At 32.6% G+C, this 18,029-nt stretch overlaps 1 protein-coding gene across 1 annotated transcript in view; it reads right to left on the bottom strand.

The window, feature by feature from the left end:
- LOC143083571 (uncharacterized) overlaps nt 1–13,337 on the bottom strand; it is a 76,465-nt gene extending 63,128 nt beyond the window's left edge. The window contains exons 1-3 of the mRNA XM_076259835.1: nt 13,196–13,337; nt 836–1,066; nt 101–127 (exon numbers count right to left, since the gene is read on the bottom strand). Of these exons, the coding sequence (XP_076115950.1) occupies nt 101–127; nt 836–1,066; nt 13,196–13,280 (343 nt within the window). The 5' untranslated portion in view covers nt 13,281–13,337. The remainder of the gene's footprint in view (nt 1–100; nt 128–835; nt 1,067–13,195) is intronic.
- Nucleotides 13,338–18,029: the final 4,692 nt, after the last annotated feature.

The raw sequence follows: 18,029 nt of genomic DNA, 5'->3' as shown, positions 1-18,029 counted from the left end.
TTAAATCGTTAAAAATCAGATGAGTAAGCAAATATAATATAGTAGACGAATTACAAACACTTGATAACGTTAATGATACAGTTTATACACACAGACTTACCGATTGATCCTTCGTTAGGACGTTTTTCTGCAATTAAACAATACCATCAACAGTCAATTCAAGGAAAATTTCCGAAATGTTTATTTTTAATAACCATGTTTTATTCAGAAAAATAAGTAACACGTACAGGACAATAAATATTTGAGATATTCAACTGAAGGTTCCTAGTTAAACAAATGAAGTAGTGTGAATTGTTCGTGTAGACTTACAAATTAATTTACGACATACATTGTACCATTGTTTAATTCTGTAAATGGTATATAATAGCGCGACAATTTGGTAAATTCGAATACTAAAACTGAGTGTCAAATGTGTTTCACTCTCACGCACATTGGTTCTCCGTTTAGGGAAAATATACGGTAAATAACATTTCAAATGTGTTCAATACAATACATATAGTTTGAATATTATCATTAATAAATACAACCCTTCATGCTTCATCTATATGTCTCAGCAGACTTTAGAACTATCGGCAGCTACTATAAGGCAAAAATGAAACGAAAGATAGAATCACTGTGTCTCATAGTCATACGAGTTTTACTCTCATGTCTGTAACAATACTTGTTTCCTACAAAATACTACCAGTGCAATGTACGTAGCTAACATCACAATTGTTTTAATCAAATCTTAATTAAGTTTTCCTTTTATTGACTTTTCGGAACACAAAGTTATTATCATCAAAATAATTTAAATGAATAATTAAAAATCTTTTTTTTAAAAAAGTAGTTATCTTACCACATACTGGGATGTCACAGTACTCGAAACGTACATTCTCGTCTGTAGTGAAACACCATGGTCCTTCAGGAAACAAGTGTGGATTACGGCAATAGTTATTATCCCCTAACCATGTTTTATCGTGAGTATGAGGAATTTGTAAAGACCATTTCTGACAAATTCGACCGCTTTTGGTAGTATTTATTGTTCCGCTATATACACTGTTCATTCCATCAGTTATACAATCTGCTCCTGTAGAACCACAAAGATGTTGTTCAAAGATTTTATATTATTGATAGCTTCGAAGAATACATACAGTAATTGTATAGGATAACAAAAAGTAAAATCACAAAAATGATGAACTCCGAGGAAAATTCAAACCGGAAAGTCTCTAATTTAATGTCAAAATCAAAAGTGCAAACACATCAAACGATTGGATAACCTGACTTGGTATAGGCATTTTCTTATGTAGAAAATGGGGGTATATACCTGGTTTTATGGCTAGCTAAATCTGTCACTTGCATGACAGTCACATCAAGTTCTACCATATAAACACCTATGTGTGAACAAAACAAATAGAAACAATAGGTAAAAATTTTAAAACAAGGGTAAGATAAACAAGAAAAACATATAGACAAAGTACATAAGCAAAATCGAATACAAAAGCACATTAACATAAAGACGGTATGCACAAGCACAGAGCCACGTCAAATGTATCAAAGAAACATAAAAAGGCAAACACAGACAAAGCACACTAGCAAACATGAAAGAAAGACAAGAATACAAAAATTATCATAGAACAATCATAACACAATGACGGGATAAACAAGTACAGAGTCACGTCCAAAATACGGTGACATATGTTGTTAATGTCTGTGTCTTTGGTCTCTTGTGGACAGTTGTCTCATTGGCAATCATACCACATCTTCTTTTTATATGTACATTATGAAATAATATGACCAAACAAGACGTAAAGTTACATCGACAGGTCCAATGTACATTACTGGTGACTTTGTCCAGTTGATATGAACATTAGGGACGGCCATTTGATATTTAGGGGGAAAAGAGGCAATGGGATTTTTCTACGGATTTATAATTTTATTTCTTTTTGCCGCGCGAACATTTATTTTCTCTTTTGTATACATTTATGTTATTCATTTTCAAAATACTCCCGGCCCCTACAATCAAAGGATTTTTTCCATCACATTTTTTCCGGTTGAATTGGTTTTTGTCCTCGCCATTCTTTATAAAAAAAAGTATCGCGCTGCACTTGTACGTAGAAAGAGGGACGTTTACCCGCTGTAACCATGTCAATAAGTAAGCAGATTCCTGTTTATAACCCACAAACGTATTACTTGATGAATTGTCTATTTATTGACAAAAACAGTAAAATGCAATATGATATTATCGAAACATAAGATGATAAATGTGAAGAAAAAACACACACTGGACAACGCTTTCCGGAATCTGAATCTACCTAGCGAAAATTCTATACAACAACCAAGTTAAGATTCTGGGGCCTGGTTTTCGAAAGTATCTTATGACTAAGACATGTCTTATGATGGTCTTATGACATGTCATAGTCGTAAGATATGTTTTCGAAAGTGTCCCAAGTTACGATTTGTCATAACTTTTGTCGTAAAATTAAGACCCCTCGCGACATGACTTATGATGGTCTTATGATTGTCAACTAAAATTTTAATCACTTTTCATGTATAATTTCATGTTAATTGTAATACAAATATTTGTTGTGTTTCTCAGTATGCTAAATAGTAAAGATTTTATTTTCTCAACTACTTGAATTAAAATTTGAATCTCCTGCGACATAAAATTTGGAATTATTTTTTAACTCCTGGTTTTGTATAATGAATATACATATTATTTCGTTCCTAGTATATTTGACAGTTACTGTACTTTATTAACGGTGCACGGGCATTTCGTTAAGCGGGTACTCGATGTACCGAATGTATGATAATACACGAAAGCGAAGTTCAAGATTTATTATATATTACAAACTAAATTTAAACAAATTATCAACTCATATTTCAATTCCTTTTTGCATAAAATTTCATGTTCATTATAATGAAAAAAAAAAAAAAAAAATAATTCGTAAATATTTAGAATTGTAATAATTAATATGCTCATACTTTTCATTTTCATTTTTATATTCATCACTTTATAATCATTATTAAAAATAATAGAAAATAATGTTCCCTTATGACAGTCATAAGAGCATCATAGCTATGACTCTCTTAAGACAGCTTTGATTTACATCCTATGACATATCATATTAAATCATCAATTACGTTCTTCTTAGAATTAGATAAAGTTGAAAAAAATGTGAAGAAAAGGGCAATCAATTCAACATGGACGTGTTCTATTCAAGAACTGTTAATACTATCTGTATCTTGTACCAAGTCAGAAATATGACAGTTGTTGTCCATTCGTTTGATCAGTTTTATCATTCGATTTTTCCATTTGATTAGGGACTTTCCGTTTTGAAATTTCCTCGGAGTTCAGAATTTTTGTGAACTTACTTTCTTTTTGTAGCCGACACAATCGACCAGTTCAGTAAACTACTTAAAAACTCTTAAAAATTGTGGATTTCATAATGAAACATATATCTACTAAAAGCTAGGAGTTTCCTTATTTTTCTTCTCAGAAATTACTTAACGTTCATCATATTTTGAATTTTTTTAAATGGTATTCAAACGTTTAACAGTTTTTTTTTGTTAAGATTTGAAAGGGATAAATACACAACCTTACGGCGTTACATTTTCATGTCATTTGTCTATTGTCGCCGTCAAACTAAAATCGTTTACACTAAGTTCTGAGAAATGATGCCGAACGGTTTTAGACTGTATTCAACAGTGGCAGATCCAGGAGGGGGGAGTCGTCCAGGGGTTGAAACCCCCTTTGGTGGATGTTCAGTTAATTCGAATAGAGATATATGTTAGAACCCCACTTTTTCCTAGGTTCCGCCCCCCTCGAAAATGGCTGGATCCGCCCCTGTGTAAACGCGTAGTAGCATCTATTTACGATCCGTTTACGAACTTTACAGACGGGTTTGGTCGGGAATGGTGCTCAACGGTATGCCAGGAACGGAACTGATGTACTTTGAACGTATAAAAGATGTGCTACAACGCTTTGACTACATGAAAACTGTGTCCTCGTGAGGTGAACGTGTAGTTTTTCCCGATCTGAAATAAAATAAATGGGGTGCAGACGGTATAAAGTCGAGATTGGCGTATAGAGAACGGGCTAAGAAATAACTACTCAATATACAGTGGAGATCAGTTCTAACCTCTCATAAATTCTGTCAGAATCTGTCAGGAGAACTGTTCTAGAACAGTATGTAGAACTGTCAGCCTGACACCTTTTAGTCAGTTCTAGGTTAGAACTGTTCTAGCTAGAACTGATTTGGTCAGTTCTACCTAGAACTGATTTGGACAGTTCTAGCGAGAACTGATCCTGACAGTTCTACCCTAGAACAGTTTTAGACAGTTCTAGTTAGAACTGACCAAATCTTTGGTCAGTTCTACTTCTAGAACAGTTCTACGGTTAGAATTGATTTCAAATTCTACGGCTAGAATTGATTTATAAATTCTACGGCCAGAATTAATTTATAAATTCTACGGCTAAAATTGATTTATAAATTCTACCGCTAGAATTGATTTATAAGTTGTAAGAAATATTTGGCAAAATAGCGATTAATATTATATAGAGTTTTGCTATTTTGCCGGTTTTATTTCAGATTTATAAACGGCAAGAGAACATGTTTAACCCCGCCATATTCTGCATGTATGTGCCTGTTCCAAGTCAGGAGCCCGTAATTCAGTGATTTTCTTTTGTTGATGTGTAACATGAAATATTTGTTTTTCTTTCATTTTTTGTACATAAATTAGTCCGTTAATTAGTATTATGGGGGGGGGGGGGGGATATTATTTGAATTGTTTTACATTTGTTATTCTGGGAGTCATGATGGCTCGTTATCACATAACAAAATTATCTGACCTCATTAACCAAATGTAATATCTGTTTACGAGTAGTTTTCATACCTCGGACGGACCTGTTTAGCAAAAATCTGTTGACCACATCAATCTAAACTGACATTATTTGCTCTTTCTTTCTGCAAATCTATATAGCTGCACAGTACTTCAGTTTTAATTTTAGGTCAAGAGGGACTGTACTATACAAGTGACAGCAATATTGGAAAACAATTTTGTTCGCATCAATTTATAGTGCCAGCATGCAGGGGCAGATCCAGCCATTTTTTGAACCCCCCACCCCCCTTGATCTGCCAATGAGCATGTCCTCCTTTTATTCAAAATATTGAATCATAAACAAATATCAGTAGTTTTCATACTTCAGACTGAGTCGTATAATAAAATCTTTTGACCGCATCAACCAAAACTTACCATATTTGCTTTTTTTTTATGTTAATCTAAATAGCTGCACAGTAGTTCAGTTATAATTTTAGGTCAAGAGGGACTGTAGTATATAAATAACTACAATATTGGAAATCAATGACCACAATTTTTTTTTTCTCACATCAATTGAGAGTGCCAGCATTTCCTATTTTTATTCAAAATATCGCATAAGAAACAAATATCAGTAGTTTTCATACCTCAGACTGACAGTAACATGTAATCATGTAACAAAATTATTTGTCTGCATCAATCAAAACTGACCATATTTGACATCATCAACCAAAACTGACCATATTTGACCGCATCAACCAAAACTGACCATATTTGACTGCATCAACCAAAACTGACCATATTTGCTCTTTTTTTATGTAACTCTTATAGTCGCATAGTAAATCTGTAATATTTTTATGTAAGGATGGATTGTAAAATCATGAAAATACAAATGATAGAAATATTGGAACACAATGCTACCTAATTTCATTTGCATCAATTTAGAATGCCAGCATTTCCTCTTTTTATTCAAAATATTGCATCATAAACAAATATCAGTAGTTTTCATACCTCAGACTGACTGGTATAACAAAATAATTTGTCCACATCAACCAAAACTGACCATATTTGCACATTATTATGTACATGATGTCAATCTTAATAGCCGCAAAGTAAATCACTTATATTTTTATATCAGGATGGATTGTTTAATATAAATGAAAGCAATATTGGAAAATAAAATTATGCTCACATCAGTTTATAGTGCCAGCATGTCCTCTTTTTCATAAAAATTTTGAATCGTAAACTAATTTCAGTAGTTTTGATATCTCAGACTGACTCATGAATATAACAAAATTATTTGTCCGCATCAACCAAAACTGACCATATTTGACAGCATCAACCAAAACTGACCATATGTGACAGCATCAACCAAAACTGACCATAATTACACTTTGTTATGTAAATATTAATATATATATAGCCGCATACTAAATCACTTTTAGTAATACATATTACGATGGATTGTATAATTCAAATGACAGCAATATCAATGAATATTGGAACACATTGGCTACTAAAAAAATTCCACATCAATTTAGAATATCAGCAAGTCCTCTTTTTATTCAAAATATTGAATTGTAAACAAATTTCAGTGGTTTCGATATATCTAACTGAGTGAGAGTTGTTTTAACAAAATTATTTGACCGCATCAACAATAACTGAACTTATTTACACTTTATCATGTAAATATACATGTATATGGCCTCATTGTAAACATGGTAAACCAATATTTGTTCTATGCGAGGACGGATCGTATGATAAAAATGACACCAACTTTGAAACACAATACACCTTATCGCTAATCCTGGCTGACCCGGCCTCTTGAACTTTTGAAGCATACAACAATGACTTTTCCATTGTGGCGTCAGATATTTTGTTTTATGACGTCAAAATTTTACGGGAACCTGTGTGATATCCAGTAATGGCAGACAAATAGCGACAAGGTGTATTTATACCATATCTAAGAATTTAGCGTGCCGTTATTTCCTCTCTGTATCCATAATAATGAACCGTCATTAAACATGCTAAAGTGACTTTTTAACATGTTTAAGTCAGTAGTTTGTGATGGTTTTTTTTTAAACAAAACTATTTAATGGCATCATCCAACACTCACATGACTGAGTCATATACTTTATTTAAAAAAAAAAGTACATGTATGGGAAGTTCTCTTCTTGAATAGTATACTGTTAATATAATTTGAAGAAGGCAAAGAAAAATGCATGATTTTGTTTGTAGCCGAACGTCCAGGGGCAAATGTTTCATTCATGTTCAGATCCAGTATATTTTTCAGACTCCCAAATATCATTTATAATCGTTATGGATAAGTCTGGCTAAATTGACGAGATGGTGCAAATGTATATACAGTATAGTTTTTTTACGTTGTACAACACTTTTTTCATTAATATCCCATAATTCATCCACTGTACAATTTTCGTTTGAACATTTGTCAAAACAGAATCTTAAATGAATGTAAATCCAAGGCAAAGAAGGTAAATTACGATTAAAATTCCATGAATTAAATGCAGAGTTTTATTTAGTAAGAGACTGTTAAAAACGGGGAACGAAGAAACGTAAACAATGATGTTTCCGTATGCATTCTTATAAAAATATTTCTCCGATGAGTTGGGTAACCTTCTATTCACTTCGATATTTGTACATGTAACGTAATAAAAGTCGTTTGATCTATCAGTAAAAAATATAGAAAATCTGCTATTTAATATATAGCAAAGTAATTGGAAGTGATTTATTTTTTCTAAATTCTAAAGTGCCCTTACTGCAGTGACGTCATTTAGAAATGTTCTACAGTCCTGACTGATTAAGTCAGTTCTGCTGACAGTTCTACGGTTAGAAGTGATTTGGACAGTTCTACCTAGAACTGATTTAGACAGTTCTACCCTAGAACTGATCCTGACAGTTCTACCTAGAACTGATTCTGACAGTTCTAATTAGAACAGTTCTAGGGTAGAACTGTTCTAGGACAGGTTAGAACAGTTCTATGACAGAATATTCTGACAGTTCTAATGAGAGGTTAGAAGTGATCTCCACTGTAGGATCGCATTATGATCCGTTTTATAAATCTGGTCAGAGTTATAAGTTCTATATTGGCCACATCAACTCTATTTTTTTTTACGGACTGGTTTGGACGTTTTGAGTGTGACTGAAGCTTAAGTAACAATCGAGACATGACATATTATGCATTAATTTGCTCTCTGATTGCACTGATCTGCTTTACTGTAACGTTAGCAAATTAATATAACATGTTAGCTTATTCAAAGCTGATGCCTGCACTCACGTTTTGATAGTTAGATGCAGAAAAAAATACTAATACTTTTCGCTGTCATTTCATCAGTTTCATTAATAAAGAATGCAAAATACGATTGGATTCGTTGGCGGTATAAACGAAAATCGATCATTTCGCAATTTATGCCTCCCTTAGGATCATATACATGTATATTTAAAGATTGTTGTATTTTGTTGTTGCAAATGCATATTCGTCCAATTAATTGAGCTCTAAAAATCAACATAGATGCTACAGATGAACTTTGATTTAATAGTATTTGAATAACCTGGCCATTATAGTTAACTACATGTAACTACTGTAATTCCTTCTGGACATTCCGAGTTTAAAATCTATAACTTTATTTGTTAGTTGCTTCTTATTTACTTAACCCTTTCACGTGTTATTTATTATACGGGTGTTACATCTTTGATAGCTGTAAATTTTTTAATGTGTTTTGAATATAACCAAATTTTAAAATAAGTCGACAAAACAAAAACAAATATGAAAAATAAAATTGCTAGAAAATAGTCAAATGTAGCGTAGAAATATTCAAGAAATTTGAAAGAAATCCATATTATAATATGTCAATAATGAAGCTAGACAATATATATCATTTGTATACTTGATTAAAGCTTTCAAAATTTGAATGCTTGGAATATAAATGTAAACAAATATAATTATGTTTTACTTTATAGTTTGTAGATTTAACTAAACCTGAGCTCCCAAGTGTATTAGACACAATTGACAGTAGACAGTAAATTCTTTTGTCATTCTATTTAGATACTTTGATTACATTCCACCCCATATATTTGTACATCTTTTGCTTTTAAATTTATTGGATACGATCCTTTTATGAAGTTAGAGTAAGAACATATATATTCGATAACAGCACATATGATATGTTTGAGTTTCCTTTGATTTGATTTAAATGGGTCGTTATCCTATTAACCCTGATGGTTTATCGTTCCAGTTATGATGTCTTATCTATTACATGGTTTTGCAAATCAAATGTATATAACCCTTTTTTTCGCAAAAAAACAAGGTTCCATCTTATTCTGTCAAAAGTACGGAGACTTTTTGTCCTTAATTTTATAAAATATTATACATTAAAATTCTTAAATTTAAGAGTCTATATTATGTGCTAAAACAATTTTACACATTTAAATAAGTTAAAAGTATATTTTATCGCTACATCTCTTATAATGCTCATAATGGCATTTTGATGTATGTATTGTAAACAAACATAACTTTTGCCTCGAATGACCAACTTAACTAAATTGAATGAATTAACAGCCATAAAACAACATTCATCCTGCAATCGACCTTTCTACTATACATATACAGGTTACACAGATAACACGATAAACGTACAGGTTTACTAGACGTTAATTGTCTCCTGGTAATCAGCTGCTGTTGCGAGCGAAAGGCTTTATGTCAAATTACTGTTTACTTAATGATAGCTAAATTTGGGGTCATTATTGCTGTCCGTGTATAAGTCATTTCGATATCATCTAAAAACAAATTCAACGATTGGAATGGAAAACAAAATGTACAAAATTAATTGCACAGGATAAAGACATTAACTATTTTGTATATCAGCTGTATATGAACGAGGCTATGAATAAACTCATCATAGATACCAGGAAAAAATTATTTAAAAAAAATATTTACGCCAGACGCGCGTTTCGTCTACAAAAGACTCATCAGTGACGCTCGAATCAAAAATGTTATAAAAGGCTAAATGAAGAACGAAGTTGAAGAGATTACAGCTAAGGTGACCGGAAGAGATTACAGCTAAGGTGACCGGAAGAGATTACAGCTAAGGTGACCGGAAGAGATTACAGCTAAGGTGACCACGTGTAATGCAAGCTTAAGCTTTTTAAAAAAAAATTTTTGTAATTAAACATCATTGATATAAAAATTTCTTTTTCACTAACGTTCAGAAACACACCATTGGTAAGAAAAACACATACATCTTTGAAAAAATCGAATAGGGCTCCAACCAGGCCTCCAATCAAATGACCGTCAGAAAGCTCATGGAATGGTTGATGTCGGAATGAGTGTTGCTGACATCGTGGCTCAATTTAATGTGCATAAGGCAACAGTTTACAGACTAACAAACAGATATCGACAAACTGCACAGGATAGGTCGATATCTCTTAGACCAAAAAATCTATCGTCAAGGGAGGAGCGCTACCTTCGCTTTACGTCACCTCGTGACAAGTTTTTTCCTGCCTCGAGAGAAGGGCATCGACTAAGGGCAGCTGCTGGTGTGCCTGCCAATCCTTCATTGGTACACTTAGGGCATGGCTGAAAATTGATTTTAAATAACACTATACTCATTTCCGCATTTTGACCTCCGGCGCTCCATACAAAGAAAATCCAAATGAATGTGAGTGATAAACATTCATGTTGCCTCTGACATGTCATTTTTCCATTTTGTTATAATTATTAAAATTATATGTTTTTATGATTTTGAAATAAAATAAAATTTTACATTTTTGTTGCTAAACTTTTTTGGCTCAGTACATTTCTTTCGTGTCGAGCCGAGTACAAATACAGCTGATATTTAAAGACAATAAATAGTTATTGTCTTTATTAGAATTAATTGCATAACAGTGTGGTCGACAGTAAAACGTTTGTAGGTTGTAACTTGTTTGTCAACGGCTATGATTTTATGCTCACCCAGTCTGTCAGAGGCCTTCCAGTGGGGATTGAAATATTCACTTGTTACACTTTACAATAAAATTGAGAATGGAAATGGGGAATGTGTCAAAGAGACAACAACCCGACCAAATAAAAAACAACAGCAGAGGGTCACCAACAGGTCTTCAATGTAGCGAGAAATTCCCGCACCCGGAGGCGTCCTTCAGCTGGCCCCTAAACAAATATATACTAGTCCAGTGATAATGAACGCCATACTAATTTCCAAATTGTACACAAGAAACTAAAATTAAAATAATACAAGACTAACAAAGGCCAGAGGCTCCTGACTTGGGACAGGCGCAAAAATGCGGCGGGGTTAAACATGTTTGTGAGATCTCAACCCTCCCCCTATACCTCTAACCAATGTAGTAAAGTAAACGCATAACAATACGCACATTAAAATTCAGTTCAAGAGAAATCCGAGTCTGATGTCAGAAGATGTAACCAAAGAAAATAAACAAAATGACAAAAATACATAAATAACAACAGACTACTAGCAGTTAACTGACATGCCAGCTCCAGACTTCAATTAAACTGACTGAAAGATTATGATTTCATCATATGAACATCAGGCACAATCCTTCCCGTTAGGGGTTTAGTATCATACCATCATAACATATATGAGAAGAACATAACCCGTGTCATGCCAACAACTGTTTTAAAAAAAAAAAAAAAAAAAAATGTGTTTAGTTCCGATGCAAAGACCTTATCAGTGACTCAATATTAACGTCAAAATATGCAATCTTTAATGACTTGACAACAGTATCGTAATTATAAGCTTGAAAGGAATTTGTTTTAAATATTTATTATAATCATCACATACAACCGTGTCATTTATAAGAATAATAATGTTTAGAGATGATATTATTTAATAATAATAAAAAAATAGGTTTATCCATTGTAAAAAAAAACTATTAAGTTGATGGGGTTAATTCACAAAATATCTCATTGATTAAGAGCACAACTACTTCTACGGTGTGATCATTTAAGAATTGCCTACTATTTATTCAATGCGTATACATGTGGGTTTTGTTTGTGAAGAGTTCTGGATAATTAAAAAATCATTTGATTTCTTTGTTTAATACCATAAAACGATTCATTCTTTCAGATATTTGTCACTTTGCCTTATCTTCAAGTCCAACACAATTTCTCACGTTTCTTACAAAACTTATATTCTTGTGATGTATTCGTTTGTTGAAAAAAAATGTATAGATATAGATAGATATAGGAAGATGTGGTATGAGTGCCAGTGAGACAACTCTCCTCCCAAGTAATAATTCATAAAAGTAAACCATTATAGGTCAAGGTACGACCTGCAACACGGAGCCTTGGCTCACACCGAACAGTAAGTTATAGAGGGCCCCAAAACTACTAGTGTAAAACCATTCAAACGGGAAAACCAACGAGAAACGAAAAACACATATGAACTACATAAACAGACGAAATCATGCATTGGAACTTTTAAAGCCAAGTAAGTAAAAAAAAATAATCTGAAAGAACGTGCGATATCATATTAGGAAAATTGATGGTCAAACCATAACAAAAAATCAAGTAAAGAATTTTAAGTATTCAACCTTTATAGCTTGCTGTTCGGTGTGAGCCAAGACTCCGTGTTGAAGGCCATTTTTATTTATTTTCAAATTACAAAGGTTATTCCTGATTAGTATTTTTAATTATTTTATTTAGGCGTTTAGAACCTTTGGTGACCTCACAGTTTAAATTTCTATGATAAGTACGTCGTGAGCAGTGGGCATTACAGACGAACGTTCACCTAATTTTCCCCAGTCAATGAATGGCCATAGCTACACTGTTATGAATTTCATTCTATTTATCTTCCTCCAAACATAATTTTGGTGTCCGGTTTACAATGTCGTTAAAGACTATAAATGTTTGGGATAAAAACTCAAAATTTTAAAAAGTTGTCAAACTAGAGTTTCAATTGGGTCGATCGACAGACGTTTCTGATTGAAAAATAAGGCATGATTTAGCAACATGAAAGTAGATGATTATTCCATGGAGTTGAGATATAGTTTTGTGAAATTCGAAACATTATTTTTTTCAATGGACCTTTGTGTGAAATTATAAATTTAGGAGAGATTGGCCTTACCTCAACATTAAAACGACTCATGCATAATGAACGTATTCATTGAAAATTAACAAGAATAAGTATGTTAATAAAATGGTAATAGTATGTATTTTTATATTCTAATTTCATTTCATGTATAGCAGTCATTTTGATTTTGCTCTATTAGAATAACAAATGTGAACTTTAATTTAGAACAAGGAAGAAACAAACAAATATCTATTGTATCAAAATGTTCTCGATCGGACGTTCGGCAGATAATAAAAGTATCTTCTATTGCAACTAGTACATCAATAATGCAAAAGGCAGTATAATTATGAATTTCTTACCTTTAAAGTCTTCTAGTGGCATGATGAAAGATAAACAATTTCTAAAAAACATAGATGAAATAAAAATATTGGTGATGATAGACATGATGTAATCAGCTATCTACTGTAACCCTCATCAACACTAATAATTGGTACATCTTGACACTGACAGTTTAAGATCTAATATAATTCCAGAATAATACAAAATCACGTGGGCATTTAATTATTAATTTCAACACGAAATTATAGGCAATTTAACGGTACATAATAGACTACATCATTACCAAGTAAAACTACTGGGACATATATATAATCGTTTCAATTGAGATTATTAGCCTATTAAATTTGATTCTTTTCGAAGTAATATGTTTAGGGTATATTGTGAAAAGGCGAAGAGTTTCTGTTTCTGTACATCTAATGTCCACACGGGAATCAGAAACAATTCTATGAAACCATTGTGTTAAAGATAAAAGGATATGACCATGATGAAAATTTAAAAAGCCATAAGAAAGCTATAAACTGTATATAAAGGATCTGTTGTTCTCTGTTGCATTCAAATCACTACATCTATTGACTCAGTTGCTTGATTGCAATTTTGTTGTTAACGTTTACTCTGCGGTATTTGGCAAATATATCAGGAAAAATGAAAGGAAAACATTGAGGAGGGGAAAACTTAAATTAATTCGTTAAAACAAATTTAAAAGATAAAAAAAATGGATGAAGGGCGATAAATATGCAGTGATAAAAGAGGGTATGATTTGTAAATAATGAACCTTCTGCTGTTGTCTGCTCTATGGTCTTTGGCACATTCCCCATTTCCATTCTCAATTCTATTGTATTGAAAAAAGACGGACCACTTAAAAAGGTTGTTGCAAGTCTCCTTTTACATGTTTACGCGTGGCATCTTGCAGACATGGATTTAAACTCGCTGTCTGTACGTAATTGTACATGGCAGATAAATTTTGTATCAAAAACAACCACGCTGAATAACCTCTTGAGTACGTCATTAACATCCAGGTGAGCATTGTCATTTTCAACAAATATGCCATTTCAATATAGCTGAACATCCAATGTCGCCATAATTTGACTAAATAAAGAAAAGGTCAACTTGTAATCAGCTAGATATCGGGACGGGATGCCAGTCTAACGATAATTATGTTTACTTACTATTCAGTTTAATGGGCAGTAGACGAAACGCGAGACTCAGTTTATTAAGAATATATCAGCATTTACTGGCCCTTAATCGTATCTAATTACCATTATGACAGATAAATTCATTGAATTACATGTACCTATGGACGTTTCTCTTTAAGTTTATATAATAATAGTATTGTCACAAATTAAAAGTTGCTAATATGTATCAGTTATTCAATATACCCACGGTAGGTATAGTGTCCGACTGTGATCGTGGTTTTTCGAGTGATTTGGTCCATTTTTTTCGAATGTAATTCGGGCTTTTTCGAGTGATAAAACATGCGATAAGTTTTATTAACGGATATTTTAGACTTATAAAAATGACCTTTTTTCTAGTTTATAACTGTAATTAAATGAAGAACAATATCATATATTCCAAATAAGTCATCAAGAACATATCAAAATGAATCTTTTTTCAATTTGATGCAAATATTCTGTTTGGGAGAGCGTTATACAACTACTTTCCAGTGTTCATTTATAAATACTAACTTGATAAAATCAACAATGAAATGAATAGTTCAATAGCCTAAATATGATCCTTTAGCAATGCTAGACAAATACAAAATGTGTATATTATATGCTATCACCAGATATATTGTCCAGTGCTTCGAACGACACCAGGAAAAACATTGTAATGTCTTGATTAATATTAATATTTTCCACTTTTTAGACACTTTTCTTTGATTGAAAGGATGTTATCATGTGTTAAGTTGCTGTATGACCAATTATTACATTTGCATAATCAGACTCCTCCTCACAGTTGTAGCATTTATCCATTTTCGGTTTCCATTTCTTAAACAATAAAACAAATAATACAAGATACAAGACAAACATACATTTCGTTCATTTTTTTACATAAATAAGCAGTTAGTTTTCTCGTTTGAATTGTTTTACATTGTCTTATCGGGGCCTTTTATAGCTGACTATGCGGTATGGGCTTTGCTCATTGTTGAAGGCCGTACGGTGACCTATAGTTGTTAATGTCTGTGTCATTTTGGTCTTTTGTGGATAGTTGTCTCATTGGCAATCATACCACATCTTCTTTTTTATACCTATAGTATATACATGATCAACAAACAACAGGGGTTCCTATTAAACCTTCTATAATAGTAACATCATAAACAAACAACAGGGGATCCTATCGAACGTCTTATAGTAGATATATAATGTACATACAACAGGGGATCATGTAGACTGCATAGGGGATCCTGTATAACGTCCTATCTATAATACTAAAATTACGAGGTCCAATTTGTCAGCCGTCATCACGTAAAAACGACGAATCAAAGAATTCAACTTTATATATAACTAATATAGTACAAAGGTGTTTTTTACATGTTGATAATATTCTATTTTTAGCATTTGTATTTTTAGAATCGTTTATAAATTGCCTATAAATATAATATGCATATTCATGATTCATGACGTAGGGCGGTCTACGGGATCCCTTCTTCCGCTAACCTCTTTTTAGACGATACACGGACTCTTTTTAGTTGTTACACGGACACTTTTTATGAATAGAATCACTCGTGCATGATAAGTGAATTCATGGGCACTTTAACTTTCAATTAGATTTGAACTTTTTGGTTTACCGACTTATTTCCTGTCTTTTTATTGAACAAAATATTTACGCTAGCATCAATATCTTTTTTTAAACATTTCCAGTTAAATACTATTCATATCAGTACACTAAGGGATTAGACATTTAAACTCAAAAGGGGGGTATGGTTTTCTCCTAAAATAGATATTTTGATTCAAAATTTTATGAGAAAAAAAATATTATGGTCAAGCAGATGACAAATTAATGTTTTGCATGATTCCTGATTTTCCGAATACCGTTAATAATTTAAACAAAAACATTTGGGTGGTGGCGTTGAAAAGTAAATAGTTAATATACTCAAAAAACAACATACCGCCCCCTTTATGAAGCAAAATATTCGGTCAAGAAATGTTTTCTTCAATATATGGACATGAATAGTATTTTGGACAATGCTGAAAGTGAAGAAATGCTGATACTTACGTGTATATTTCAATAAAAATAAGACAGGAAATAAGTAAATAAAAATCAAATCTAATATCAAAGGATAAAGTCCTAATCAACTCACCAATGCACGATTGATCATATAAATGAAAAGTGTTCATGTAATACACGTCCAAATAAGCAACAAATCTAGAAGAAAATCATTCAACTTATGTCATCAATTTTGGTTTGGATCATATAGTCCGGCGGCTACAAGCATATTTCAGACGAATTGTGCACATTCTGCTACAAGCATGAAATTTGGCATAGATCTATTACTCTTTCATTTCAGATAGGGAGGCATTTGAAAAAAATGTCTCACTTCCGGTAAAATCCAAAATGGCGGACATCATACTTAAATCAGCCCTATATCGAAGGCTATTAAGTGAAAAGGTGTTATTATCATGCTACTAACATAAAATTTGGTATCAACCTTTGTTTTGTACTACTTTTGGATATATGATATAGATAAGATGTCTTCAAAAATCCTACTTCCGGTAAAATCAAACATGGCGGATATAGTACTAGAATAAGCTTTTTTTTAGGGAGGGTAATTGAAATGTGTTTTAATGTATTGCTACTATCATTACACTGAACAGGAACCTTTCTTTTGTGCCTCTCATGGATACAATGTATAAGATGTATCTCTTTAAAAACCTTACTTCCGGTAAATTTTAGAATGGCGGACATAGAAATATCAATTTTCTATTTTTATATTCAACTTTTTTCAAAATGTAAAGAAAATGTTTTTTGTTGGTTTTTTTTTTGCTTGTCATTAAACTATTGGCTTCCAGTTATCCTCAAAACCACTAATTTTTTTTCTAATGTAAATTTTAAATCACTTCCGGTATTAAAAAAAAACCAATATGGTGGAAATTTCAAAAATGAGTCCTCAATGCATATCTTTGATTTAGAGTTTTAGATAGATTGGTTAAAACAAAATAAAATTACTGAAGTACTAAAACATTTTTCAAATTATTACTATTTGGCTGAAAATACATGTTTATTCACAGTCACCACCACATGTAAACAAAACGGTGCACGAGAGACCAGATTTTCCACATTAACAACGACCGCGACATCCTCTGTATCTGTATAAATGCGTTGTCAATACCAATTTCGGCTTTAATATAACGGTTTGAGAGAGCGCCGCCGATTTATTGACGAGGAGTTAGAGCAGATTTGACGCTCTATACGCTTGGTGTGCGCACTACAGTGTCGTCTTGCTGATTCGACGCGATCACTGTTTTTACAAAGAATGAGGTTGAGTATTGTGGTGTTTTGCTTTGTGGAATGTCAAAACACTTAGAGTGATTCTTTACTTGCTTTTCCACAATAGTTGTTGTGTGGTATTCTTCGAACTTCTTTGCAGTTATGTTTCTCTTAGGACGTGCTTTTTGGAGAAATTCGTCTGTTCAATAGCGGGAATCAGCCCCTAAACCACTTTGTACATAAATATCAACTTCTAGCTTATTCGTCTTGCAATTGTCTGGAGGTCTTGTAGTTCCAGTTTGGCAAGCATATTGGAGACACACCCGTCCTCTCTTGACTTGTAACCTATGGTGATAAATCTTGCCGCTTGACGTTGTATCCTTTCTAGCTTATTTATGTTTGTTACCATGTTGGGGTCCCATACTATGG

Source organism: Mytilus galloprovincialis, chromosome 1 (genome assembly GCF_965363235.1).
Source record: "Mytilus galloprovincialis chromosome 1, xbMytGall1.hap1.1, whole genome shotgun sequence".
In the NCBI taxonomy this organism is placed as follows: Eukaryota; Metazoa; Mollusca; class Bivalvia; order Mytilida; family Mytilidae; genus Mytilus; species Mytilus galloprovincialis.
The sequence above is the reverse complement of the archived record's forward strand: the minus strand, read 5'-3'. Positions and strand labels throughout refer to the sequence as shown.